General features: G+C 42.1%; 2 protein-coding genes across 30 annotated transcripts in view; one reads left to right on the top strand and one right to left on the bottom strand.

The window, feature by feature from the left end:
• The window catches only part of neb (nebulin), a 58,228-nt gene extending 47,565 nt beyond the window's left edge, over positions 1-10,663 (top strand). For 10 of the 28 annotated variants that reach the window (XM_067516247.1, XM_067516248.1, XM_067516255.1 and 7 more), the window contains 18 exons: positions 609-719; positions 1,666-1,779; positions 1,892-1,996; positions 2,138-2,242; positions 2,607-2,711; positions 3,174-3,266; positions 4,176-4,268; positions 4,724-4,816; positions 5,366-5,458; positions 5,768-5,860; positions 6,161-6,253; positions 7,005-7,097; positions 7,577-7,684; positions 8,256-8,442; positions 8,819-8,911; positions 9,196-9,336; positions 9,468-9,571; positions 9,812-10,663. In XM_067516247.1, the coding sequence (XP_067372348.1) occupies positions 609-719; positions 1,666-1,779; positions 1,892-1,996; positions 2,138-2,242; positions 2,607-2,711; positions 3,174-3,266; positions 4,176-4,268; positions 4,724-4,816; positions 5,366-5,458; positions 5,768-5,860; positions 6,161-6,253; positions 7,005-7,097; positions 7,577-7,684; positions 8,256-8,442; positions 8,819-8,911; positions 9,196-9,336; positions 9,468-9,571; positions 9,812-9,985 (1,998 nt within the window). In that variant the 3' untranslated portion in view covers positions 9,986-10,663. The remainder of the gene's footprint in view (positions 1-608; positions 720-1,665; positions 1,780-1,891; positions 1,997-2,137; positions 2,243-2,606; positions 2,712-3,173; positions 3,267-4,175; positions 4,269-4,723; positions 4,817-5,365; positions 5,459-5,767; positions 5,861-6,160; positions 6,254-7,004; positions 7,098-7,576; positions 7,685-8,255; positions 8,443-8,818; positions 8,912-9,195; positions 9,337-9,467; positions 9,572-9,811) is intronic. The other 18 variants (XM_067516257.1, XM_067516274.1, XM_067516262.1 and 15 more) reach the window with 15 other exon arrangements.
• Positions 10,664-11,230: 567 nt separating this feature from the next.
• The window catches only part of LOC137133090 (TBC1 domain family member 8), a 16,577-nt gene continuing 1,981 nt past the window's right edge, over positions 11,231-25,826 (bottom strand). For both annotated transcript variants that reach the window (XM_067516275.1, XM_067516276.1), the window contains exons 2-20: positions 23,849-23,959; positions 23,527-23,645; positions 23,049-23,277; positions 22,667-22,907; positions 20,863-21,070; positions 17,755-17,952; positions 17,386-17,538; positions 17,117-17,267; positions 16,343-16,557; positions 15,998-16,115; positions 14,943-15,228; positions 14,475-14,634; positions 14,241-14,339; positions 14,063-14,131; positions 13,648-13,918; positions 13,424-13,489; positions 13,242-13,328; positions 12,973-13,082; positions 11,231-12,431 (exon numbers count right to left, since the gene is read on the bottom strand). In XM_067516275.1, the coding sequence (XP_067372376.1) occupies positions 12,012-12,431; positions 12,973-13,082; positions 13,242-13,328; positions 13,424-13,489; positions 13,648-13,918; positions 14,063-14,131; positions 14,241-14,339; positions 14,475-14,634; positions 14,943-15,228; positions 15,998-16,115; positions 16,343-16,557; positions 17,117-17,267; positions 17,386-17,538; positions 17,755-17,952; positions 20,863-21,070; positions 22,667-22,907; positions 23,049-23,277; positions 23,527-23,645; positions 23,849-23,959 (3,311 nt within the window). In that variant the 3' untranslated portion in view covers positions 11,231-12,011. The remainder of the gene's footprint in view (positions 12,432-12,972; positions 13,083-13,241; positions 13,329-13,423; positions 13,490-13,647; positions 13,919-14,062; positions 14,132-14,240; positions 14,340-14,474; positions 14,635-14,942; positions 15,229-15,997; positions 16,116-16,342; positions 16,558-17,116; positions 17,268-17,385; positions 17,539-17,754; positions 17,953-20,862; positions 21,071-22,666; positions 22,908-23,048; positions 23,278-23,526; positions 23,646-23,848; positions 23,960-25,826) is intronic.

Genomic DNA, 25,826 nt, shown 5'->3' with positions numbered 1-25,826 from the left:
TTCATACTAAGACTACATCACAACTACAGTCCCACTTTTTTCTTTAATCCCATGAGTGTCTCCTCCCCTCTTGTACCATAAGTCTGCCAATGCAGTTTATTTTTAATGTGTTGCATGATTACACTATTAATGATGAAACATTTACCCATTTAGTGTACTGGTATTTGTATTTGTATCCACTGACATCCTGGGTTTCTAATTTCACAATCAACCTTTCATCCAGTGGGGGACTACAAATAGCTAAAAAGTATAAAGTCTGCATGCATGCATGTGATTATGTGAATGATGAGCAGTGTTTTTAAGATGAAATGTGGACTTGTTTTGTTGTTGTTGTTGTTCCAACTTTCTATTTGACAAATGTGGTTCATACAGTGTCTTTCATCAGGATTCTTGCCAAAGTCACCAATGTCTCCACAGTGATTGTTACAATTTTGTCTTTTTAAATAATAATATAGCAGAGAACTGAACCCAGTTGCTTTGTTTTTATCTTTTGGGAGCCTTGGTGACTTTGAGCTCAAAGGGCTATTGTACTGTCTGTATGTATGCCTTGGCCTGGCCTGTCTGTGTGCCCTTCTCGGCAGTTTCTCTGTTCTTTTTCCATCCTGTAGAAAGAGTACAGGAGGGATCTAGAAGAGGGAGTGAAGGGTAAAGGGCTGTATGCACTGGAGGAAACTCCGGAGCGTTTGAGAGCAAGGAATGCCACTCAAATCCTGTGTGAGGTACGACTTGACTGAAAGGTGGCGATGATGATGAAGGTAGCATGACAGCTCATCCGAGTCACTTCCCGCTCTCCTGCTGTTGGTGCATCATCTGCGGAACCCTCTTACCCCTCTTAACTAAGCTAAATCATTACAGTAAAAGGGCGACTGCTGTGTTTTACTTCCTGTCCCTGCTTCATGACATTACTAATTTTATAGCATATTCTTTTATCTGACATTTACTAATGTTTTAGTATAACTTGACCTTATCTATATTAAATTATTCATTAGTCATTTTCTCTTATATTTGTTGCTTTGTTTTTCAATAAACGTGTTATTTCCAGGACCTCATTCCTTGACTTTTTAGTCCACATGTTTATAGTTTATACATATTTATCGTAGACTTTATAGTCTACATATTTATATTTCAGATCATGTAGACAGACAACTACAGCACACCTGCAACACAGAGAGGTGCTTACTGCTTTGGCCTGATGGTCCAGAAGTTGTGTATTGAAATCTATAACTTTAGATCATTTTAATTTAATTTTTGGCGAGATTTCCTCTCTGTGCATTTGAGGGTGGTTTTCTGAGTGTAAGTCCAGTAGATTAAATTGTAACGCAGGTTTGATATTTTTTGAACAATAAACCTCACTGAGAATTAAGTGAAAGTGACAAAGTTTGTTGAAAATAACTAATTACGCTTTAACACCGTGTCCTTAACTACTGCTGTTTCATTTTTCAGTTTTTTCACCCACAGCCAGCCGTCCAAGTATCATATTTGTTCCTTAAAACAAACCTAATTTCCTCTAACTTTCTTCATTCCCTATTCCCCTAGGCCCCATGGTTTTGCAGCCCCCCTTAATATGAATGATTAGAAATCCTGTTGTTTACTTCGAACTGCCTGCCATTTGTGCTTTAAGTACATTGGTTTTATTCAAAACTTTGGTACTTATAATGTTTTCAGAGAGAGTACAAGAAGGCACTGGAGCAGGAGATCAAGGGCAAGGGAATGTTGGCTTTGGCTACAGACACCCCAGACTTTATGAGGGCCAGAAACGCTACCGACATCCTCAGCCAGGTCTGAATCTTATTGTCTTTTCATATTGTTTGCTGAGAGGAAAAACAATATATGGTCCACAGACAGTTGAAAGATTTTTCATCGTGCTAACTGACACCCTTTTCTTCTTTAGACTAAGTACAAGCAGACTGCTGAGATGGACAGAGCCAGCTACACAACTGTCATCGACACTCCTGACATTATCCATGCTCAGCAGATGAGGAACATTGTCAGCCAGGTGCATTACCTAATTGAACTGGCACTGAAAAAAATGTTGCACAAAAATATCTCCTTCCTTTTATTTACCTCTGTATCTGGACACATTTAAAACCAGACAAAACTAATTGAGGATGTCAACGACTGTATTTTTATCCAACAGAAAAAGTACAAAGAGGAAGCTGAGAAGACCATGTCTCACTACGTGCCAGTCCTGGACACTCCAGAGATGCAGAGAGTCCGTGAGAACCAGAAAAACTTCAGCACTGTAAGTAATAAACATAAATGATGCACTATGCTGCGTGTCTTTGACCATGGATCTAGTGAAGTCAATGTTTGGTGGCTCTATGTATGTCTAATGTCTGCTGTAAGGTATTTTTATCAGTACTCAATATTTTTGCATTGTTAGAGGAATGTCTTTTGTTTGGTGTCTGTGAATTTATTCACGTCCTGTTTTAAGTTCAGTTTTTCTAAAGTGCAGTACGTTTTACTCAGGGACATAAATAAAAGTAGCTCTCGTGATGATTTAAATTTTTTTTTATATGAACAGGCAGCTTCTCTCTTGGGATTTTTTTTTTTTAAGTATGTCACTAAGAAACATTTTAACTGCACTTTTGTTTTTCTCCCTGTAGCTTCAATACAAGATTGACCTTAAAAACATAAAGGGCAAAGCGTGTACTGTAAAGGACACTCCTGAAATCCTACGCGTTAAAGAGAATACAAAGAATTTCAGCTTGGTATTTACTCCATAATATATTTTTTATAACAATCCTAATATGTTTTTTACATTTTTCCTAGAAATTTAACTTTCTCTCCTCATCTTTAACAAACATCATTCATATGTAGCCCTCATTCGTTTGGACCAAAAATATATTCTTTAACCATATAAAAAGTCCAGCATTTTAATTCATGCAACTAATCTTTGACAATTTGTTCTGTAGTGTAACAAATATACATGTTAGTGCAGAGCTTGTGTGTCGTTAAATACTGAATACTGTTGTTGTACAGTAGGTTTTCTGATAATAGTTCATATTTTAAATGTTAATTTTTATGTTTGTCCCATTCCTGTTTTTGTTGATGTGTAACAAGTTTGACCCAACACAACTTAATCAATTTTAGTTTGGACAATAATTCAAGCACATTCAAGCCCCAGAATCAGAGTTGAACTCAGGCTGCTCTCATTCCTTGCTCATTTAAAGATTCACTACAAAGAGGATTTGGGAGGGGGAACAGCTTTGCCCGAGACTCCTGAGATGGAGAGAGTTAAACGCAACCAGAGGAACATTAGCACGGTAGTTCACAGAGTGACCCTGCCCTTTTTCATCTCCCACTTCCCTTCATTTTCCCTCTGAATCCAGTGTCTGAGAATATAACCTGACGTTTCTTCACATGTAATCTCCTCCAACTACCAGTTTCCAGCCAAGCTTTCACTGAGATTTAGTTTTTTTTTATTCTTAATATTTTAAATATTCATTTGTTTTTTTCTCACTAATTATGGGATTTTCCAGAGCCCCCAAAGACACCCACATATTTGGTTAACTTGTGCCCACACTTCATTGCACAGATATGTGGACACCCCTGTCTAAATATATACAGTTCTTTGCGTACGTTTGGCCTTTGGAATGTCTTCATAGTTTTGGTTGAACTGTTCTTATTTCCCAGTAAATCTTGCCAGCATGCCAGGAAATGTATGAAAGTCCTGTGGTTCCAACAGTATGGGGCCATAACTATGTCTCCATGCTCAAAGCCAGGTCCATGAATAAATGGTTCCCCTATGGTGTGAATGAACGTGACTGGGAGCAGACCCCTGTAACTGATCTCAGGTTCCTGTAGCAATATTTTAGTTGCTATGATTTTTAAATGACATTTTCAGTAGTGCAGCATAAGAGTGTGATGTGTGGGTATCCACATACAACAATCTTTCCCACAAAGAAAAAAAAAACATTTTTAAGTCAAGTCAACATTTTTCTTCAATCGGGGCTTTGAGGGCTCTACAGGGTTAGTCACAGTAATTCCTTACATCCTAAAGTAATGAACTAAACAAATCATTTTCAAAACCTAACTACCACTAAAATGTGTGAAAATCAGTGTGAGTGGTAACTTTTTATTGCCAGATGTTGTGAAGTGTGTATGCTGTCACAACTGTGCTTCCTGTTTGTCTCTGTCTTACTCTGTACCTTTGTAACTTATCTAATGGGCAGATACAGTACAAGGACTCTGTGGGTCAAGGCACAACCATACCAGATCTCCCTGAGGTGAACCGGGTCCGAGAAACCCAGAAGAATATCAGCTCGGTAGAGGAACAGAGTTGCAGTGACCCTTGTTTTACCCCCTTGTAATCATTTCCTAAAAAGCCCTTTGACCTCTACCATTTATCTGAAAGTCTAGAAAAATGTATTCGTCGTGTTTCCATTACTCGTAATTTCCCCTCCCCACATCCCAACTAAGTCTCATAAATCACTATTTTCATAACAGGCTCGTTTGATAATACTGGGAGTTTGAGAACTGTAGGATTTTTCTTTCATCTAAACCCTGGTGTACTACCTAAAAGAAGTATTTAACCATTAACTACATATTTCACAACCTTGTTTATTGCCAACACAACCAACAAACATCAAACTTTATGTAAATTTGTGTGAGCATCACTTTTTCATTGACAGCTTTTGTAAAGTGAATGAACAGATGGACATACCGTCTTCCTGTTTGTCTCTGTCTTACTCTGTACCTTTGTAACTTATCTAATGATCAGATACAGTACAAGGAGTCTGTGGGTAAAGGCACAACCATACCAGATCTGCCCGAGGTGAAGCGGGTCCGAGAAACCCAGAAGAATATCAGCTCGGTAGAGGAACCGATTTGCAGTGACCCCTATTTTACCCCCCTGTCATTCCTTAAAATGTCCTTTGACCTCTACCATTTATCTAAAAGTCTAGAGACACTTACCAGTCATGTCCTTTCCCACTTGTCTATAAATCTAGAAAACCTTAGTCTTTTAGCACGGTATTTCCTGCCTCCATCCTAACTGAGTTTCATAAAACACTCCTTTTTATGAGCCTTCCTAATTTCTCAATTTATTAAATAATTATTGGAATTACATATGTAAGTCCTTTAAAAGCTTAGGAGGAGTTTCATCTCTCATTTTAAGTATTTGCATTTAAAAGAAAGTAAGAAACTGAATTTAACAATCCTAATTTTGGCCAATTCCGACATACTGTACCCAACCACCGCTAAAACATGTAGGAATAAGTATGACTACTAACTCTTCGTTGTTGTGGTGACGTGTATGTTGTTTTTATGAATGGATGGACATGAATCTGAATCTACAGTACAAACTGTGCTTTCTATTTGTCCCTGTCTTAATCTGTGCCTGTGTAACTTATCTAATGATCAGATACAGTACAAGGAGTCTGTGGGTCAAGGCACAACCATACCTGATCTGCCCGAGGTGAAGCGGGTCAGAGAAACCCAGAAGAATATCAGCTCGGTAGAGGAACACATTTGCAGTGAACCTCATAATCATCCCTCCAAACGCCTCCATCTAGAAAACTTTACCTTTTGTTGATTTTCAGAGCTTTTCCTTCCTCCATCCTAACTGAGCTCCATAAATCACTCCCCCTTTTTACCAGCCTCCTTTGATGACTTTTTTTTTTCAAACTACTTAGCATTTCCTTGGATTTTTTAAACTGATTAAACAGTTTTTTTTTGACACTTCCATTCCTTCTAAACGCAAAACTAATCTGCTTTTGAGAGTGTTACCACCATACTTGACTTATTAGTTCTGTCTCATTTAAAGCTTCAGTACAAAGAAGGAGTGGGAGCAGGCACATCAGTGTCCGAGACCCCAGAGATGGAGAGAGTCAAACGCAATCAGCAAAATATTAGCACGGTACTCCATCGAGTGACCCTTTACCCTCTGCACATCTCCATCAAACACAATGTCATAACAACTTCTGAGTTTTCAGCATTTATTTACATGTTCAAATTGCCATGTTTGCCCCATTAAACCCGCTGCGGGCTCAGCACAGCCCCACTGTATGTAATAAGTGTGTATTTAATTCCACGTTTCATGTCTGCTGTGATTGTTGGTGCTGTACTATGTCTCTTTATGTTTGCAGCTGTCACTGATTGTCCTGCTTTTCAATGTTTCCCTCCATTTTCTCCAAAACCCAAACTGTTTGTTGGGTAGATAAAATACAAAGACACTTTGGGTCAAGGCACGGCTATACCGGATCTTCCTGAGGTGAAGCGGATCAAGCAAACCCAGAAGCACATCAGCTCGGTAGTGGAACAAAAACCGACCCACGTGTGCTCCTAACTGTTGAGAGTGGATAGTAGTGACCATCAGTAACGTCCATTATAAGCCTGTTTGCCATCCTCCTTCCCGCCTGCTATCATCTCACCCTCTCATCTCTTGCTCGTCTACACCCATGTCATAGACTGCAGTTTCCTGAACACCAGCCCTGTCCTCATCATCACTGTGACCCTAATATAGCCTTCATTTTAATATTTGCCTTTCTTTCTTCTTTTCTGGTGTTGCTCCTTTTAATCCTCTTTAATCCAAAACCATCAGACCCCTCAAGCTGAGGGAAACCCTCCTCTATGACCTGTGATGCTGCCCAAGGGCCTCCTCCCCTGTATTTACAGTGATCTCTAACCTGCAGCTCATACTCATTCTTCATACAAAGTACTTGCGTGCTGCTAAGTTAATTTCCAGTGTGAGGAGTGTGTTTGTTTTCACATTTGTCTCTACCACCTGGATCCTGGACCGAAGCGGCCAGCATGAATCACTCTATAGGACCAATTTCTAAGACTGTTCTAATTTCTAATATTGTTCAAAAGTAACAAATGTTACATCAACTGAAGGCAATTCCAAAACGCTGATTAATTGATCTTGGAAATTTGCCGAAAGCATCTTTTATGTTAAGGGTTGAGGCCAATTCAAGTCTATGAAAGCAGTCCTATAGGTGTGTGACCTGTTTATGCTTCAGTGTCTGATTGGCCCCATGGGGCGCTGTGCTTCTGTCCTGTAGGTGTTGTATAAAGACAGTTCAGCCAAGGGAACCCCGGTGGTCTTTACTCCAGAGATGGAGCGAGTCAAAAGGAACCAAGAAAACATTAGCTCGGTACCCTGAGATTCATCGCCAGAACATTTTCTGCCAAAGAAATGTTCTACTTCTACCCCACGTTAACCCTCTTCTAACTGACTTGTCTCCTTGCTCCAGTTAATCACATTAATTCTGCTCCTCCTATCTAAATGTGTTTAATACCACCAGCTGTGGTGTGCCTGTGCACATCGTCACTGCTAAGCTGCTGTTGAAACTACTCCACTTCATCTTGTTGCCCTGCCGTCCTTCCCAATGAAGACTGAGTTGTCACTTCAACCTCTTAATTAAAACCTCCCCGCTAATTCATTCGTCTGAAGTCCCAGTAATACCCCAGCTCCCTCTGCCAGTAGCTCTGTGTGTGTCCTCCTACCATTCATTTTCTTTGCCACATCTCTTGTGCTGTGGATGCTAACACCTTCTGTATGATGGCTTCATGTGCCAAACATTTCAGACGCTCACTACATGTCCTCGACTGGCCTGTCCCCACTCTCCACCAGGTGCTGTACTCTGACAGTTTCCGTAAGCAGGTCCAAGGCAAGGCTGCCTTCGTGCTGGACACACCTGAGATGAGACGTGTCAGGGAGACCCAGCGCATCATCTCTGGAGTAAGATGATGACTAGATCAATGTTCACATTTCCTGCTGCTTTGAGCTTTTATTGAACATTTTTGCATAGTTGTTATGGTAGTAATTTACTACAATCTTTCCTAAAATGATGTAACTATTTTAAAAAACTCCATATTTTGCCATGCTTATAGTATTAGTATTGAATGCTTTCCCCAGATTCTTGCCAACACGCAGCCTTACTCATGATGTATTTGAGATTGAGGCAGTTTGGCCTATTTATGTGCGTCTATAAAATTTGAGCAACACTGGAGTTCGGTGCCACTTGTTGCTTCATCACTGCTCGACTACACGGGCAATAATTGTTAGCAGGACCATTGGTTCGGTTTTGTAGAGAAAAGGATACATGCAGAATATCACCAGAGTGGCAATGTTATTGTGAGGCTGCCATTTTTGCGGATATAGGAAATAAATTTGGTGAGTACAGCGATCGAAACTGATAAAAAAAAAAGCCTTAAGTTATGAACGTAGGCTTTTAAACCATCAAAATGCATAGCACCCTCTTTAAAACTGAAGTGTATTCACTTCCATGGCTGTGATCTATGTTCTCCAGGTCAGATACCACGAGGACTTCGAGAAGAGCAAGGGCAGCTTCACTCCCATCACCTCTGACCTTGTGACAGAGCGTGTGAAGAAGAACACCCAGGACTTCAGCGACATCAATTACCGTGGCATCCAGAGACGTGTGGTGGAGATGGAGAGGAGACGCGCTCTGGAGCACGACCAGGAGACCATCACTGGTACAGTTATAAACATGCACACGGTCATTAGTTTCATGCCTGGGGTGTGTTGGCGTACACAACAATATGGCCGTTAAACTTCTTCTAAAATTCAGTTGCCAGGAATTGAAACTGTTAAAAAAAGGCTAAATCACCCAGCGTTTGCAGATTCAGTTCCTCAATATCTCAATAAAATTATGACTAACAGTTGGAGACTGATCATGTCACAATGCTAATATTCAACACATCTGTAACTACAGATTGAAATCCTAAAGGTGCAGTGGACAAATTATTTTAAATAACTCACCATAAGTGTCCTTGAAATTCCTTCAGAGCAGCTACCGATACACATTAGATGTTGTTTAACTGATCGTGTATTTGGATTCTGTGCCCTCAGATCTGCGTGTGTGGCGTACAAACCCCGGCTCCGTCTTTGACTACGACCCTGCTGAGGACAACATCCAGTCCAGGAGTCTCCACATGATGTCAGGTAAGACCCAGTCCATAAAAGAATCCCCTCATTCTGTAGATATGATTTTAGTTACGTTTCTTATTAATGAGTACAATTTATGTTCATGGGAACTTCAAATTACTTGGCAAATTTACCAAAGAATTTTAAAATATTTAATATTTGTGCAAATCAAAAAAAGAATCATGTAACATTAAAAAGATTTGTAGCGGCCATTACCTGTGTCAGCTTTTTATCTGATAACACAACAGTACTTTCTAGAAAGTCTTTTAATTTCCATCTGACCATTGATGCTGCTGTCACAGTGCAAGCTCAGCGGCGCAGCAAGGAGCACTCCCGCTCCACCAGCGCTTTGAGCGGCATGGCTGATGAGAAGTCCGAGGTGTCCCAGGATGCTGACCACCACCTGTCCCTCTACAGCAATGGCTTCATGGCCTCCTCTACAGGTGATGACCACAGCGAATGTGCACTATGGTCGTGTCAGAAATATTTTTATCAAACACACAGAGGCATCTACACGCTGCAGTGCAGTTTTATCAGTAACCGGACTGGGATTTCCCATGTTCTTCATCTGCAGGCTACCAGCATGCCAAGACTGTGGAGGTGCAGCAGAGGTCATCGTCAGTGGCCACCCAGCAGACCACAGTCTCCTCCATCCCCTCACACCCCTCTACTACTGGAGTTAGTAGCTCCCATTGTTATTACACAATTTTCAGTACTGTAGTACTGTACACTACGTATAGGTCCTGGGAATGAAGTATCTTGTCCCAATAAAACAACAGGGTTCACATGTTTTTAGATAATTGAGCTTTATGCCCCTGAGAAATAGCAATACAAGCCTCTGGATATACACACACACACACCAAACTTATCCTCTCACCCTCCTTTACACACACACTGACTTTTCTTTTGTCTCTGCAGAAAACTGTGCGTGCCATGTATGACTACACAGCAGCAGACAGTGATGAGGTGTCCTTCAAGGATGGCGACGTCATCGTTAGCGTGCAGTCCATTGATGAGGGGTGGATGTACGGCACCGTGCAGCGTACCGGCAAGACCGGCATGCTGCCGGCTAACTATGTTGAAGCTATTTAAAGACAAAACCCGCCCGTCGTCCCGGCGAGGGCGAGACACATCCACAGGGTAAACCCCTCGGTCTTCCTGTGGTCACAACTGTGGCTTAGTGCAATGTGTAGCTTCTAGTAGTAGTAGCAGTTCTGTGACTCTATTTGAATTGCGTTCTTGTTCTTGTTAAGTCTGTTAACCATTCATATGCTGCTGCCCGTTCCCTGTGGATGTTCCATACGCATGGCAACATGACACTCAGACGTTTCTGATTATACTACGCCTACTATAAGTTAAGGACCGTTTTAGCTTTGTTTAGGACAAGGTCTTTGAAAAGCAAGACTCACTAACATATGTCCTGGCCCATTATTTTGTAAATTTCAAAATATTTAATATATTTGAATGATGTTCTGTCCAAGCTGTACCGAAAGAGTAAATTCTCATACAACTAATGAGCTCAAGCAGTTTCAGTGTTTTAATGAAGATTCCATGGAGAGAACAAGGAAACAGGTCAGTTGCCATCTACCTCCTCCATGATTAAACCACTCCTGAAGAGTTGTATGAGACAAGCCTCAGTCTTCCCTCCTGTATACTGAAGGCTGGCCAATAATAGAATGTGTGTTTTGTTTCTTCCGGTTATTTAGGTTTGGGTAAGGCATGTCCTCCACCTTTAATCAGTAGCTAATAAAGCACACCATGCTCCTGCAAGCACTTTGCCTCTTTCATTTCCTTCTCCACGTCGACCATCTTGTGTTTTCTAACGGAGTAGATGCTGAATAGGTTTTATACTGTAGCATCTACAACCATCAAATATACATTAAATGATCAAATTCTTATTAAAGACTACAAGAAATGTTGTTTTTTGATTTTTCTAATTACGCTGCCTAATATTTAAACTGTTTTTCAGGCTGTGATTATGGTTGATTATGGGGTGTTGTGCTGACTGCCAGTAAGAAAGTAAAGTGAGCCAGTAGGTACAGTTAAAGATAAGAGGGTAATTTTGTTGTGCCGGAGCCAGAAAAATGAATTTAAAAAAAAATAGAATAGAAATATATATTATTTTAAATCTATGTTGCTGTTTCCTATAAGCTAACTTAAAGGAAAGACAACTCTGAAATCTACTAATTTACATGTTCAAAATAGAAGGTAACAGAGGCGTTTGTTTTCCCATTTTAAATGATGGGGAATGAAAGACAAAAAAAAAAAAAAACCCCTAAAGAAAATGCACAAAGACGAACATTAAAATAAAATGACAGTTGCTTTAGAAGAGAGATGTATCTTTATGCCGTGTTTTATTTAAAGGACAAGGTCACCAGTGTACAACTGTTTGATTATTTTTCATATTTTGCAAACAAAAGTTTTAAAAACATTTACTCAAAGATTGTGCATGTGAAAATGTTTATATTAAAGAAATAGAAGTTAAAAAATGAATTTTAAAAAAAGAACAATGCTTTAAATTTGTCATTAATGCTGCACTGCTTGTAATAATTATTAGTACCACTTTTAATAAGGAACCTTTATAAAGTGTTTTTATAGAGCAGTTATGAGTTTAGCAGTACTTAAATGATCAGAGAACGTAAGCTGTAAGTTATTTATTAACTTTTAATAACGGGATTAGCCACAACATAAACACTTCATAAAAGAGTGGCTTATTAGAAGGTGGTGACATATTGTCCACAACAGCATTAAGGCAATAATGAAAGGGATCAAATTTAATGTAGACCGTTACGTGTCCTGCTGCTGCTGCTGAGACTTGAAAACTTGCCTTTTTATTTTTGGCTCAAAATGTTTAGGAAATGCGTTGTCCTGTCAGAAGCCCCAGCAGGTCATGAACTCACCTTTTTGTGCTTAAGAGGAAAAGGTCCCGTCAGTGTGGCTCCATGTCCTACAGTCCAACCATCGATAAAGTAAATGCAAATAACTTCAAGGCTCTTTAGCTTCCGGCTCCGCTTCTGAACATGAAGCCACTGTGTTCAGTCTGTTAAAATATACTGATCTTGTTGTTTCTTCATTAGAACGTCAGCTTGTGGTTTAGAGTTCACGGTTTACATTTGAGTCAGCTGGTCCTGTGCTGCAGTGTGAGCAAACCTGCCCGCTGCTGATACTGCTTCTCCTTGGCCTCCGCGATCTTCGCAGACAGATCCGCTGGCTTCTCGAAGAAGTTCACTAGTGCCTGTTCGGTCAGCAGTGATGCCAGAATCTGAGCATAGCTGACAGTCCACTCCTTCTCTGAACTCCTGTCTTCTCCGCTGGCATCACCCCTGCCACTTTCACCGTCTACCCGTGTTGGGTGCGACCCCCGCGTTTCCTCCTCTTGGCTTGTGATGTCCGACCCCGAGCTGTGGCCACGGTGGCTGGCCTCACCAATCTGCAGCACAAGGCTGGTAACTGTAGCTATGGCCTGGAAGAGGTCATTCTCTTCCGGGTCACCGTGGAACAAGCTATAGAGCGTTTTACAGAACTGGATGAACTGCCCCTGGAGTGAGGAAATGAATTAAATCATAAGTGATTTTTTTTTTTTATTCTTACTCATTTCTACAGGCCAATGCTGAGACATTTTGCCCACACTGACATTTACTTAGCAATTGTGTATGTGTGCAAAAGAGAGACAGGCACTTTCCCATCAGATTGAAAGACTAACAGCCTAAAAATCTCACTTTCTAGACCTTTTTAAATTACCAGTTCAATTTTTTTAACTCCTTATCAACAGAAGGTCTCTTCAATCTTACTGTAAATTAAAAAAAAAATAAAAAAATACTGCAAACTGAGCTAAACTAAATCCCTTGTTTGCTAAATTGAGTGTGGCTACAGCACTAGGAGGGGGTGTAGTCACACACTGCCACTTTAACCAGTTAAATTCATGTGTCGAGATAAAAAACATTTTCTGGTTGCACAGTGGACAATTAATATACTTTAGTTTAGGATGAGAAGAAGTGTTAAGATATGTAAAATAAGGGAAGCACCACATAAAGAGGAGATTTTAGTGAACTACATCGTGCCCTGCGTGTTTCCAGTACCTGGTTCATGAGCGGCAGAGGCTTCTCCACATCTTTCTCCTTCTCTTTGGCTAAATCCTGCAGCATCTGCTTCAGCTGGTCCTGGTAATCTTTCACTTCACCTTCCACACCTGGAGAAACAGTCAGCACTCAATAGGAGCCACAGAATTCTTTCTTGCGTGTTTAGGGTCTCTGCAGGGAACATATTTTTCTATAGGTCCTGTTATTAGTTGTAGTGTGTTGAGCTAATAAATCAAAAGGCAAAAGAATCCCCGCGTGTTTGGACCAACCAGAGGGCAGATTAACGTAGAGGGGTCTGTTTGTAGACAGTAGAGGGTTCTTCATCACAGAGGGGTCCTCTTCACTTTCTGTCAGAGCTGCAGACATAAAAACACACAGTGAAGTTGATCACCTGCTCCCTGGCAGCTCTAAATCCTGAATGACTTTCTAACACATTAGAACAATGAATAACCTGGTGGGATGTGAAGGCGATACAGCAGACGTATTTTCTCATTGAGGTCTTCACAGTACAAAGTGTCTGGAAATACGAGGGGGTAGAGTTAGTTCTCTTCTCAGCAAGATGTGTTCCATTATTAACACAGCAGCACATTTGCAGGCTTAAACACTAGTTGCCGTCTCCAATCGGAGCATTCGGCATCGTGTTATTTCTCGTCGCTCTTCCTCTCTTTCACCTACCCAGCCAGCCCGCAAACTCTCTAAAGGTCACCAGGTTGTTGCAGCCTTGGTCCAGCAGGGTGAAGGTGCGGTTGGCCACCGTGTCACTGTGCTGGTTCGAGTCACCAGGCCACAGCACCAGCAGCCCATAAAGACTCTTGAACTGGGGCCGGTCCAGCCGGTACTGCCGCTCCATGAAGGAGCGACTGGAGTCACTGTAATGCCATGCTGCCGCCTCAGCCGCTGCTGCAGAGCTACTGTCACCCCAGTATAAACTGATGAAGTGCTCTGTCTGATGAGGGATGAAAAAAAAAACCAAACACTATAAAGGTGCAAAAATAGAAAAGATTATTCAATTATTGAGTTTTGTGGTAAACTTCAAATTCCCTGACACTACTGTTTACTTTCACAATGAAGGGTTCCTATAATAACACACCTTGAAGAGGTCATAGACTTCAGATAAGTTCTCTGGAGACATGGAAACATCTGGAGTCACTAATCTCAACTGCACAAACAGAAAAGAGGGCGGTTGAATTAAGTGTCAAGGACAAAACTTAAACGTCAAAATTTTTCACTTGATCTTTAAAAGACATTTATATTTTATATCAGCTCACAGCATTTTCTTTGGTCGTGTCTTCGTGAGCCTGTAGCACTTGAATTCTGTGTCGACAGCGAAGCTTCTCAATATGCCGCACTGTCAGGTCTCCAAATTTCTGAGAGGAGAAAAAGACGAGAAAACGTCAGGCTCCTGACTTAATGTACTCTATTTAAAGAGGGTGTGGGGGGGCCTATACCTCCAAACTCTGGCAAAGCGATAAAGTAAATGCCACCAGCTATGTGCTCATCACCTCGTATGAATTATTGATGAGGTCGGTGATGTTTGTGCGTCCCGCCGTGGGACTGTCAGTGTTACTACTGCTGCCGCTGCTGCTGCTGGTGGTCAGCTCTGCAGCAGCAGGGGAGGATGGAGAACAAGATGACTCTTCACTTCCAACTTGGTCTAAAAAACTGCAGAGCAAAGGGTGGACAAGTCATCTTCAGCTCATCTTCAGTTTGAGATGAGGCAGAGATACATGGTGCATAGATAGTATATATGAATTGGATGTCATGCACACATTGGCAAGGTAAGCTTGCTTCAGGTTTATCATCAAGTAGCAGATGCTAATGTTGCATATAAAGAGAAGCTGAACCCCAGTACTTAAGAAACAGCATTACATTTTTCAACAAATCACAATTTAGATTTTTTTAACATTTAAAACCAAACTGTGCAACAAACCAAATTAACCTGCTGTTATAAAGCCTTAAACAAGTTGTACCTTGTGAGGATCATAAGTGCCTGTCCATCATCAGTGCTGGCAGTGAGCTGTGCCGCATTGACATCCAGCACCACCAAACCCAGCTGGAAGATCGCTTTAATACCGTGGAAGAAGAAGCAGTCGACCACGCAGACGGCACTTTGGAAGGGCAGGACGCTGAGGAAGAGGGTGAGGAACCAAGAGAGGGAGACCGAGGAGAGGGCAGAGATCTCCGGAACATGTTCTGCCAGTTCTGGCAAACGTTCTCGGATCAGCTCCTCGAACACAGACTGGTCCACCTGAGCTCCTGCAGAGGTAAGTGATAAAGTCAGAACAGGCATCAGTACGGTGGCCCTGAGAGCTCAACAGACTGCAACTTAAGGAAACACGTGCAAACAGACAAAACAAATCACATCAGCGAATGTGAAGGTGTGTTGTTCTTGTTCCCTTTAGACCTGCCTGCGTTTTTAATACGCAGCCACTAGATGGCAGCGAACACTGAGCATTCAGCACAAATGGCGCTAGATAACCTCACAAACCCAAGATACACAAACATTTAACTGACTGAGATGTGTCAGCAACAGCCTGAGACTTATATGCCGTACAAACAACTACAGGGCCGTTCCAAAACTATTAAAAACACAAACACCAAAAAGAGCCACAATACCACAGCTACAGCACTACACGCGTACACACCAGTAAAAAATAGGTTGTTTTTGTTTACTCTGGGTTAAATGTACTAGTAAAAAATATTAATATAACTTCAGCCTTTTTCTTTTAGTGTCAGATCTCCATTCACTTTACTAAATAGGAGAACACAATCCCTGCCCCTTCAGTGTCTGCAAACACCTGGATATTAAAAAGGAAGAGGAAATTGTTTCAATTGCAACTTGCATGTCATAAATAAACAGCTTCACAAACACAGGAAATAAGCCAAGAGGCCCAAAATAAGCCCCTTTGAGTGGTCTGGGGTCTGAGGATCATCAGCTTAGACAATACAAGCCCAGTACACAAAGAGCTGTTAATGACTTAAAAATACTCCGCTCCTTTCTTCTTTATGACCCCTGACCTCTCACCTATGACTCTGCGGTTAAAGTAGTCGGGCAGCATCCGCTCACAAACAGCCACCAGCAGCCAGAACGCTTCTTCTTCTTTAGCGTAGAGCAACAGCACCGATGCCAGGATGTTCATAGACTGGACAGGAGAAGAAAAAATAAAAATAAAGGAAGAAGATACAGTACATCTAAATGTCACTCACCAAATAAAACTTTAATGTCCAACCTACAGAGCAAAGTATAACGTCTTTGTGCTACATATAGTCACAGATACTTTTTCTACTACTTCTACTCCACTGCCTGCTACTGCTGCAGTCAACCCACCACACACTCATACTGTGGTAATACTGCGAACAAGACACTGACCTGACAGTATCCGATCTTTGGGTTGCGATGAGCATAGGCAGTGAGGACACGCCTGAGTGCTGCAATGCCGGTGGGGTTTTGGAAAGCGGGATGGTCCGGCAGAGAGCGGTGGAGGTCCCGCTCGATCTCTTCTGTGGCCAAGTTGTTGTGGCCCATTGACTTCTGTACCAGGCCAGTGTAGTAGCCCTGATGAGACTCGAGCTCTGAGGATGCATCTGCACAGAGCAGAAGCAGAGATTAGCTGGTGCTGTAAAATTCTCCTCAAAAAAAGAAAAAACACCCAAAAGCCAGTAAGGCAACTTTCTCAATAAATAATCCTGGCACTAAAGTAATACGTGCTCTGAAACAGATCCCGAACACTACAAGACACAGAAAAGGATTTTTATAAATGTTCTTGATTTATCTTTGATTTATCCCAAAATATGGCATAAATAATGTCATAAGGACTCTTTAAACATCATCACCTCTATTCGTCTTAGTGCTAAGAGGTTTTTGCTGCTGAATACAGCAACCTGCACTTGAAGGCAGCAGGGGGAGACTGCTGTGAGAAGTGAGACTGAGCAGAGGAACCGACTGCAAACCTCCATTCAAACTTCCTCTGTGCATCTCTAATATTATGCCCACCCCCTTTGATAGAGATGACTGTACAGTGAAACACATCTTAGTGAAGAGTGAAACTACCAAAAGGACCAGGGCTGGGCAAACCTCTTCTCTGCAGCAAACATGTAGAACCTGCTTTGTTTAGACATTCTGATACGTCTCTCTCTCCTTTACCAGAAAGCGTCATCCACAGCTCCCCTCGCAGCGACTCCGGTATCCCCATGGCAACAAGTCGTTGGATCTTCTCAGTGCGAAACATGTGGACGCCACGACCAAACTCTGTGAAATGATCCTCCCACAGCCGTTCCTTCACCTGCTCCATGCTCTGACACAAACACACAGATTTGCAGATAAACACCTGCTAACACTGAACGAGCAGACGCTACACGCCGCTGGATCTATGCAAAAACAGCACGTTTCTATGGCGTTCAGATGCTTCTCACGTTGTTGCCATTGCTTCCTGGTCGGTTTTGGTGGAATGCTGTCATCAAGGCCTCGCTGTTGACGGTGTTTCGCAGAACCTGCTCCTCTATTTCTTCTTCATCCGAGTACCCAGTGTCGTAGTAGAAGGTGTAGTAGTAAGGGGTGGGGGAGCTCTGAGGAACATGTGAAGGGGGAAAAAAGAAAAGTTAGTTTGCTGCAGAAAGGTTTGCGTGTTAAAACTGAGCAGAAGACTCCCATGTCCTTTCATACATAAAGCTCATGTTTCCTTAGTAACTTCCACTTCCATCATCAAAGTAAACATTTTGCAACTCCTATGCAGGGCACTTTTCCCTCCCATAAGCAAATGAGAACTCGAACGTCACACGCACCACACTCCTCTTTCTGTCCTTGCTGCTGCGGAACATGGAGTGTCTCCACTGTAGAGCTCTGAGTCTGGAGCTCAGGCTCTCGACCAGCTCTTCTCGGTCCTGCAGCTCGATCAGCTGGAAAGCTTTCTTAGTCCGCACACTCACTATGACGGGGTTGGGAAGGAGGCTGGTGCTCTCCGCTTTTTCGATGGACAACACCTGATGAGGAAATGGGAGAAAAAGCTTGTTTTGCTGATGCTCGCTGCTTGTGTTTAAAGGTGATAGGAGGAAATTACAAGTGAAATAGCCCTAAAATGTTGAATTAAACAAGAAAGCAGTGAAAACAAGTGGCTCAAAATCACAATTTAAAAAAAAAAAAAAAAAAAAAGGACACAAGAAAAAATGGGTTTGACAGGACGACACATTGTTAAATGCGCCAACAATTGGCGAGCACTCCCATGGAAGCCCAGCATGCACGGTAAATAATGAATCGACCTATCAATGGGCCCCACGGTGAGAATCCGGCCGTGCTGTCATGATCAGTGACACAGTTTTCTGGCCCCATCTTCCTCAACCTACCATACATGTCCTGACCGAACATGCTTTTATCTGCAGTCATTTACAAAACCACATTCTTTTTTTTTTCCTGTGTTGAATATTATACATTCAATAACCAGTCAGCTGACACCATTTACATTTCAAATATGTTTGCCCTAATTTCGCACTCACTATTAAAAACGTGGCGAATTTAGGTGACAAGGTGCTCGGTGTTCAAATACAGTTTGATTCCTGCTTTCTGATGTATGGATCTCACTGTAGCATGAACCTGCAGCTAGTTTTAAAGCTGTTGTAAATTAGTAACTGTTTTTAGGATGAGAAAACCAGATTCCAGAGAAAATCAACTGTCCTCTCCTTAAACAACCCCGCAGCTTAACCGGAAATGTGCAGGAATTAAAGAGACAATTGTGGTGAAGAGAATCTGGAGGAACAGAGGGGGAAGTCTTCCTTATTCACAGTAACGGATTAGGTGGGAGGAAATGATTAATCCTTTCTACAAAGCATCAGCACAAAACAGGAAATAGACGATTAAATTGCAGCAGTGAAGGAAACAGAGAATTAAGCCATATAAATAGAGGAACAATAATGCTGGAATAAACAAATGTCTTAATACTGAATACGGTGGTTAACTCAAGTAACGTGGCCAAAAGTGTTGGTAGCCTTCACATTAAGGGAAAAAAGAAATAAGTGGAAACAATTAAAATACACTGTGCTCTACTGCACAGTCAATATAAAACTGATGCATTTGGATGTAACATAACTATAATATGATAGAATTGAAAAAGCAGGGGCAAACGTATCAGAACTCCAAACCTTATATTTTGTACTACACCCACTGCAAATACTGCAATCAGGAGAGATTTGAAGCCCTTTCTTCTGTTCCTTGAACGCACCATTTTGCTTCATCTGTCCCAATAAAGTTTTGCGGTAACATGCATTTTTGTTTAGGGTTTATTTTCCAAAAGCGGCCTGTTCATGGCTCTCATTCCTTCAGTACAACCACACTCCTCTCTGCAGTAAGGCTGTACCTAAATCTTGGAGGTCGGCTTCTGTCTGTCTAGTCTCTTTTCTTCGCCAGGCCAACTTCTTTCCTTCTGTTCAATCTGGCCTTAGTTTTCCCTTTTTGCCTGCAGGGAGAGTGGTCACGATCCTAAATGGCATAATATGATCAACTGTGGTCACATGATGGTTTTCTGTTTTCTTCCTTAGCTCCTCAACACAGCTCTGTTCATTTCCTTCTCTTGTTGTGAACATGAAGATACCAACCAGCACGAGGATATGAATGACACATAACACAAGAACACATAAAAGAAAGTGGGGACCTGTGGTATAATCCAGTCAGTCAGTCATTTACTTAAGTACTGTACTGAAGCCAAGAACAATTTTAAGGGATTTCTACTGTACATGAGAGTTTCTATTTTAATTAAGTAAATGTACTTCTACTCTACTGCAGTTATTTGAAATTGTTACTAGTTACTTACAAAATCCAATATGATAAATCTTTATCGACACACATGCATCAATGCATTTATAGTCCAATAATATATATGTCTTCATGTGGAATAAGTCCTTCTGTATAAAGTGTATTTTTGAGCTAATTCTTTTACTTAAGTATCATAATCAATGCAGGACTTTTATTTGTTACAGTATTTCTACACTGCAGCATCAGTACCTTTACCTCTGCAGTACTTCTACACTTAGAAATATGTGATACCAACTCAAGACAAGAATCTGCTTGAAACATCAATAAACCCCTTAAAAAAACCTTAAACACTTAAAAAAAAATTTAAAAAAATTAAGTAACCACTTATACGAGACGCAGATAACTCTGTTCAGGCCTATTTAGAAGCCTGTCTTTGACAAACTAAAGGTGTGTGACCCCCCCCCCGAACACCCAAGAAGGACAAACCTGCATTGTAACCTGTTAGTGTGTAAACATGACGCCCGTCCATGTGTTACTCTTTAACCTGCAGCTGGCAGAATAAACACAGGCTGTTGAATGGGAAAATACATGCAGAAACTCCCAGAGATAAAGAGTCACACATGTTTTTAAAGACGAGGATGAAGAGCGGGCATTGCCAAGAAGCTGAGACAGAGGACCGAGGTAAGACAAGGAGAAAGACCGTGTGAAGCTTCAAGCTGCCTGATACTCTGAGATGCCTGTGTATCGCTCAGCTTTTAGCACATCATAATCCACACTGTGATGGTGTAGGCAGGGGGTCCTCATCAAATACCAAACATCTATTTACCAGGAGTCAGGCTGAAGTGGCCATCACTCACCACTACTGTAAAAGTTACTTGAACTGGATCCATGAGCCGTTGGGACTTTTATTTCTCACTTCCTGCAGCTCTGTACAGTCATTTACTTGCTTTATGAGAGAAGAGTAAAAATTATATGGCTGTACTAACGAATAAACGGGTTCACTGTGCATCATGTAAATGCTATAACTCATGTAGGGACCCTCCTGCCCCACGTCCTGCACAGATTAGACCTTCAAACAGTGTTAGGCTATTTTTTCATTGCACTGTGCTCCACCAAAACCCACAGAGGCCAAAATACAGGTTCTGTACCTCTAACAGGGGTATGAGCAGGATGCAGTTGCCTTCCTCTCGGCTGGAGAAGCACAGATAGCTGTCGGTGGTATAGAGAGTCCCGGCCGTATGGCAGCGGGCATGTGGCGTCCACACCGAACAGGAGGCCACCTCATGGAGCCGTTCACCACGAGGGAGGCGAAACAGAGCCAGGACGTACTCCCTCAAAGCCTGTTCCTCTAGGATCCTGGGGAGAGGACGTGATTGTTGACATACGAAACAAAAGTCTAGTCAGCAAGATTGCGGTCATTTCCCCAACAAATGTGTAAAGAGGAAATGTTACATGGGTCAGTTTATCAGCAGTTCAGCATGAGGATTTATTATAGTGCAATTCTAGGAAGTAGCAGTTAAATATAGTAAGTCATGAGCACAGTTTTTGATTGCACCCTATAATTTTTAACGTTTCAAACCACGTGCAGTCACTTTTTGACTAGACAAAGTCATTAGACGTTTAGGAGAAGACTGATTAAGTCTTTGCTTGTACTGACACAGCACTACTGCATCTGTCACCTCCTGCAAGTGGTCTACACTGCAGCACTCTGTGCACGTATGGATTCAGATTCTCACTTAGGGATTGTGGGGGTGCTGGTGTCATGAGAGGCAGCATACTGTTGTCCTTGACTAGAATCCAAATGTGGGTTTTAGCCCTGAAGACTGAAGAGTTCAGTTTTTAAACACAGCCACTTTTTCCCCCCTCCACTCTGACCCAGATCTCCCAATTTAGTTCTCTGAAGGAGAACAGCAGAACTCAAAGTAACCGCTTACTTTCTTTATACGTTTCGTCTTTACAGAACAATGAATGTGCAACGAGAGGCGCTGGCAGAATTGTTAGTTGTAAATAGTAGAAATACCACACTGAAGTTTTCTTGGAAGACCAAAAAAAAAAGTTTTCTGTTCAATCTTTTTTTAAGCCACTTAAAATGGGTTTAACACCCTTATTTGGATGTTTTCAGCATCAATGGGACCTGCTGAACTCTTATAGGCACTGAGGAGAATCTGACATACAGTAGGTAAATGAGAGGTGCAGTGTGTTGATAATCACAATAAGTAATGGCTAGTTTCCCCATGTCGTATGTTTTTTCTATGTTTTGCTTGACTTTGTCACTTCTGTCCTTTCAGTTTCTTTAACCCAGTTAACCTGCACGTTGAGTTGCCATCCTGTACTGTGGTTTCTGTGTCCCGCCTGTTTGTTTATTTCTTCTTCCTTTTTTCAGTTCTCAACGCCTCACTTATGCATCTTTAGTTTGATACCATCTACTGTTAATACTGAAATACATCTGCTATTCACAGGGACAAAAAAAAAACCCTGAGAATTCTGCATTGTGGTCCACCCCCACATTCACACATCTGCACTGTACTGTAGCTCAGGCAGTTTACTTTTAACTTGACTTCCTGTCATGGTTTTGAGGTTCTTACAGAAACAGAAATAAGTACCCCTGAGTATTACAACAGCAATTGAGGAAGAAAACGAGTGGCGCACAGTGTTCGCTGCAATGTGCTTGAAAACAAACCAGAAGTCCCCTTTTAAGCGTTACACATTTTTGCACTGTTTGCGGGCGACATTGAAGTGGGACATTTTAAACCTGCTGTTATATTTTATCAGAACTGCTTGACTGATTTTCAAATAGCTATAGAAACCCCCACCCCCAGCAACTTTCCTCCAAAAATGACCAAACGGGATTTGAACTTCGCTATTTGACTCTTAAACTGCCATTTCACAGCTGACACGCACATGACAAATTAAACTACGGCATCTCTGTAATGACACAGGCCCGTCGCTGACCTCTTGGTGATGCGTGCAGGCTGCTGCAGGACTCGGTCCAGCTCCAGGCCTTCGCTGTCCAGCAGCCGCCTCAGTGCAACGTCAGCCAGCTGACATATGACCCCGAACGCCTCGTCAAGGTTCAGGAACATGGAGAATTCCCTCTGCCGCTTCCTTGTGTTGACCCGGATTGCGTCTGTCATCAGACCAGTGGAGACCCGCTCCAACCGCGTTACCTCTGCCCAAGGAACCAAAAACTTGACTGAGGGGAAGAAAGGAGACAATAAAACTCTACAGTACAGTATCTACAGTATACATTAACACATTGTTGATGATGTCTGCCTAACTAGCTTGGTTCATTCGTTTGGTTTGAAAATCACGGCCCTCACTTCGCTGTACATACCTTCCTTCCCCAGCAGGAACGAGTAAAAGGCCATGTGGTTGATGCTGAGGAAGAGGAAACCCTGCCGAGGCACCCGGCCCTTCCAGCAGCAGCAGGAGTAATGCGTCACCAGTTTCTCGGATGATGGGAGGCTGAAGTGCAGCTCGAACTTTCGTAGGGCCTCCCTGAACTTCCCAGGGTCCTCCTCCTGGGCAGCATGGCGACCCCGCACCTCCTCTGCAATGAGGCCCTACAGATGGAGGGAGGTTGGACTCATTACTGCAGAGAACGTTAAATGGATTTGCATCATCAAAAGGCATTAGAAATTAGAAGCATCTTATAATCATCACTTAATCTGCAGTGAGATAGATTTGTCAGACGTTGATCCAACAAATGCCTTAAATCCTTTGTAAATCCCCAGGAAAAGCTGTGTCAGCACATCTAAACCTCGCAAATCATCCTCTGCCTGTATTCGCACCAGCTCTGGCAGGTTTCACACCTTGACTTTTCCTTTGACAAAGCTGGCGACATCCTCCTTGTTCTCAAACACAGACAGCGAGTGAAGCAGGTTGTGGACCAGCCAGTCCCAGTGCTTCTTCACCTCGTCTAGGGCAGCTCCTGATGGGCACAAAGACAAAACGTGACAGTGACCCTTCTTAAGAAGCTGTAGGTACGGAAGAGGACAGAAGACTTCCCCGGCAAACCCAGACTGCAGATGGCAAAAGATGCCACTGGGATAATATCTGGGACAAACTACAAAACAAGTGAACTCAGAGTAAAGACAGACAGCATCAGGGTAAAGTCTTGATGGAACAGCTCACCACTGGCAATTACCCAGCTGATCTGGGAGCCGGGGACCTGCAGGAGGATACGGAAGGGTGCGACCCTGGCATTGGAGTCCAGCACCGTGTCCAGCGCTCCCACCAGTAGACCTGCAGAGACGCCAAACCCAAGGATCAGACTGGGGTTGAAATTAACATCCAACAATAATCACACAGCTCAGACAGTAGTTCACTTTTTATTGGCTGTTTCCTAAGCTCAAAAGTGTTGAGTGTCCTCTAGTGAAAACCGTCCCTCTCTAAACTAACACATACTTAGCAGTAAAAACAATCTAACACATAAAACTACCTCCTAATCAAAACCATGTCTATATTTATTCACAACACACACACACACACACTAATCTTCAACCATTTTGCAGTCAAAGATGGATGGATGTGACACACACACTGTTAATAAACATCTTTGGGCTGAACATAGAAAACCCCAGTTTCAGAAATTTTCCATTTCAGGCAGTCGTATATGTTATTAAAAGTATGTATGCAAATGCTTTTACACCACTACGTCGTAAATATTCGGGGCATGAATAGTGTCAATATTTGCATTACAATAATTCGACAAATTTCCAAACAGATGCAATGCAATTATTGCCCTAAATGAAGTCGACCTTACGATAAAATATGCCAAGGCAACAGTCTCTGCAGTGGAAAAGTCCCTTTTAAGAACACACACATTAGCAAAAAGCCTCACACAGGCAGAGCTGCAGTGAGGAGGGAGCGAAACTTCTGACAGTTTCAGGGAGTCTCTTTGAAAACAGGGGGGCCTCAGTATGTAATCAGCCAGGTAGTAAACTCTCGCCTGTTCAGTGGATCACTAAACAGTCATTATTTTCCTAAGATCCAGCTGGAAAACAGCTTGCAATCAACACCACAGATGTTCAGAGCCATACAATTGACCTCTAAGAGGCAATAGTGTTGGATGACTTCATGCATTTCAATCTCCAAGCAAAAAAGGAAACGACAAAGAACACACAGATCAACACTCTCCAAACAAGCTGTGTGTCAAAAGGCTGCTTTTATAGGATTTAAACATGGCAAATCTGCATCACGCCATTCCTACGACAACTCGCATCACACTGCTTTAATATTAGAATCTGCTCTGTGGAAGAAAAGAAAAAAGTGCTTTGTGGTTTGAATCCACAAAAACTTATTTTAAACTCTTATTTCACATCTTCACCTGTGTTCTACATACAGGTTTAACCAGCGTCAAAGCTTCTTGACGACAAGTTACGCAAGAAGCTGTGATGCAGCCATGACAAATCTCCTCTGGAGGCAAACTACAAGCTGATTCAGAGCTCGGGGTTCAGCATTTTAGATGGTTAATGTTTAACCACAGCTCAGTCACTGCTTCCTGCACTCAGGACTCACCTTTCTATATTTTAGAGAGATATGCAGATAAGCTGAGAGAAGGAAAAAAAAAAAAGATGACTCTAAAAATACAAATTTGGGGTTTCTCAGCGGGGTTTATGTTAAACAATTAGAGCCTTTTGATTTTCTAAAGCAACATTATCAGACCGATTAATGCAACGAACCACAGCAAAGCACAATCCCGCATCTCAACGCTGCGGCGCTGGTTTTCATCCATCTCTGCATTCATCTGCGCCTTCTCAGAGCCACACAAAAGGCACACAGGAGTAACACGCCACAAATCAATCGAGTGAGAGGTGAACAGGACTGGGAACGGGTATCGGTTCTCCCATAAATTGCAGGATGATTATAGGATTTAACTCAACAGCTTCAGAAGTGTCGGCCTTTCAAAACGGCAAAACTTGCTCATTACAGACTCCTCACACTTCTCTGTCTAATGCACAATTCCACTTTTCAAAACACAAATTTGACTTTCTAATTATACATCATGAAAATATCACAAGCTCTGATTTAGAAGTATTGCAGCCCACAGAAACCTTGGTGGAGCCTACGTAGGTGGAGAAAGCTCACATCCAGCAGACACCTCTGCCTG

This window comes from Channa argus, chromosome 9 (genome assembly GCF_033026475.1).
Source record: "Channa argus isolate prfri chromosome 9, Channa argus male v1.0, whole genome shotgun sequence".
In the NCBI taxonomy this organism is placed as follows: Eukaryota; Metazoa; Chordata; class Actinopteri; order Anabantiformes; family Channidae; genus Channa; species Channa argus.
The sequence above is the reverse complement of the archived record's forward strand: the minus strand, read 5'-3'. Positions and strand labels throughout refer to the sequence as shown.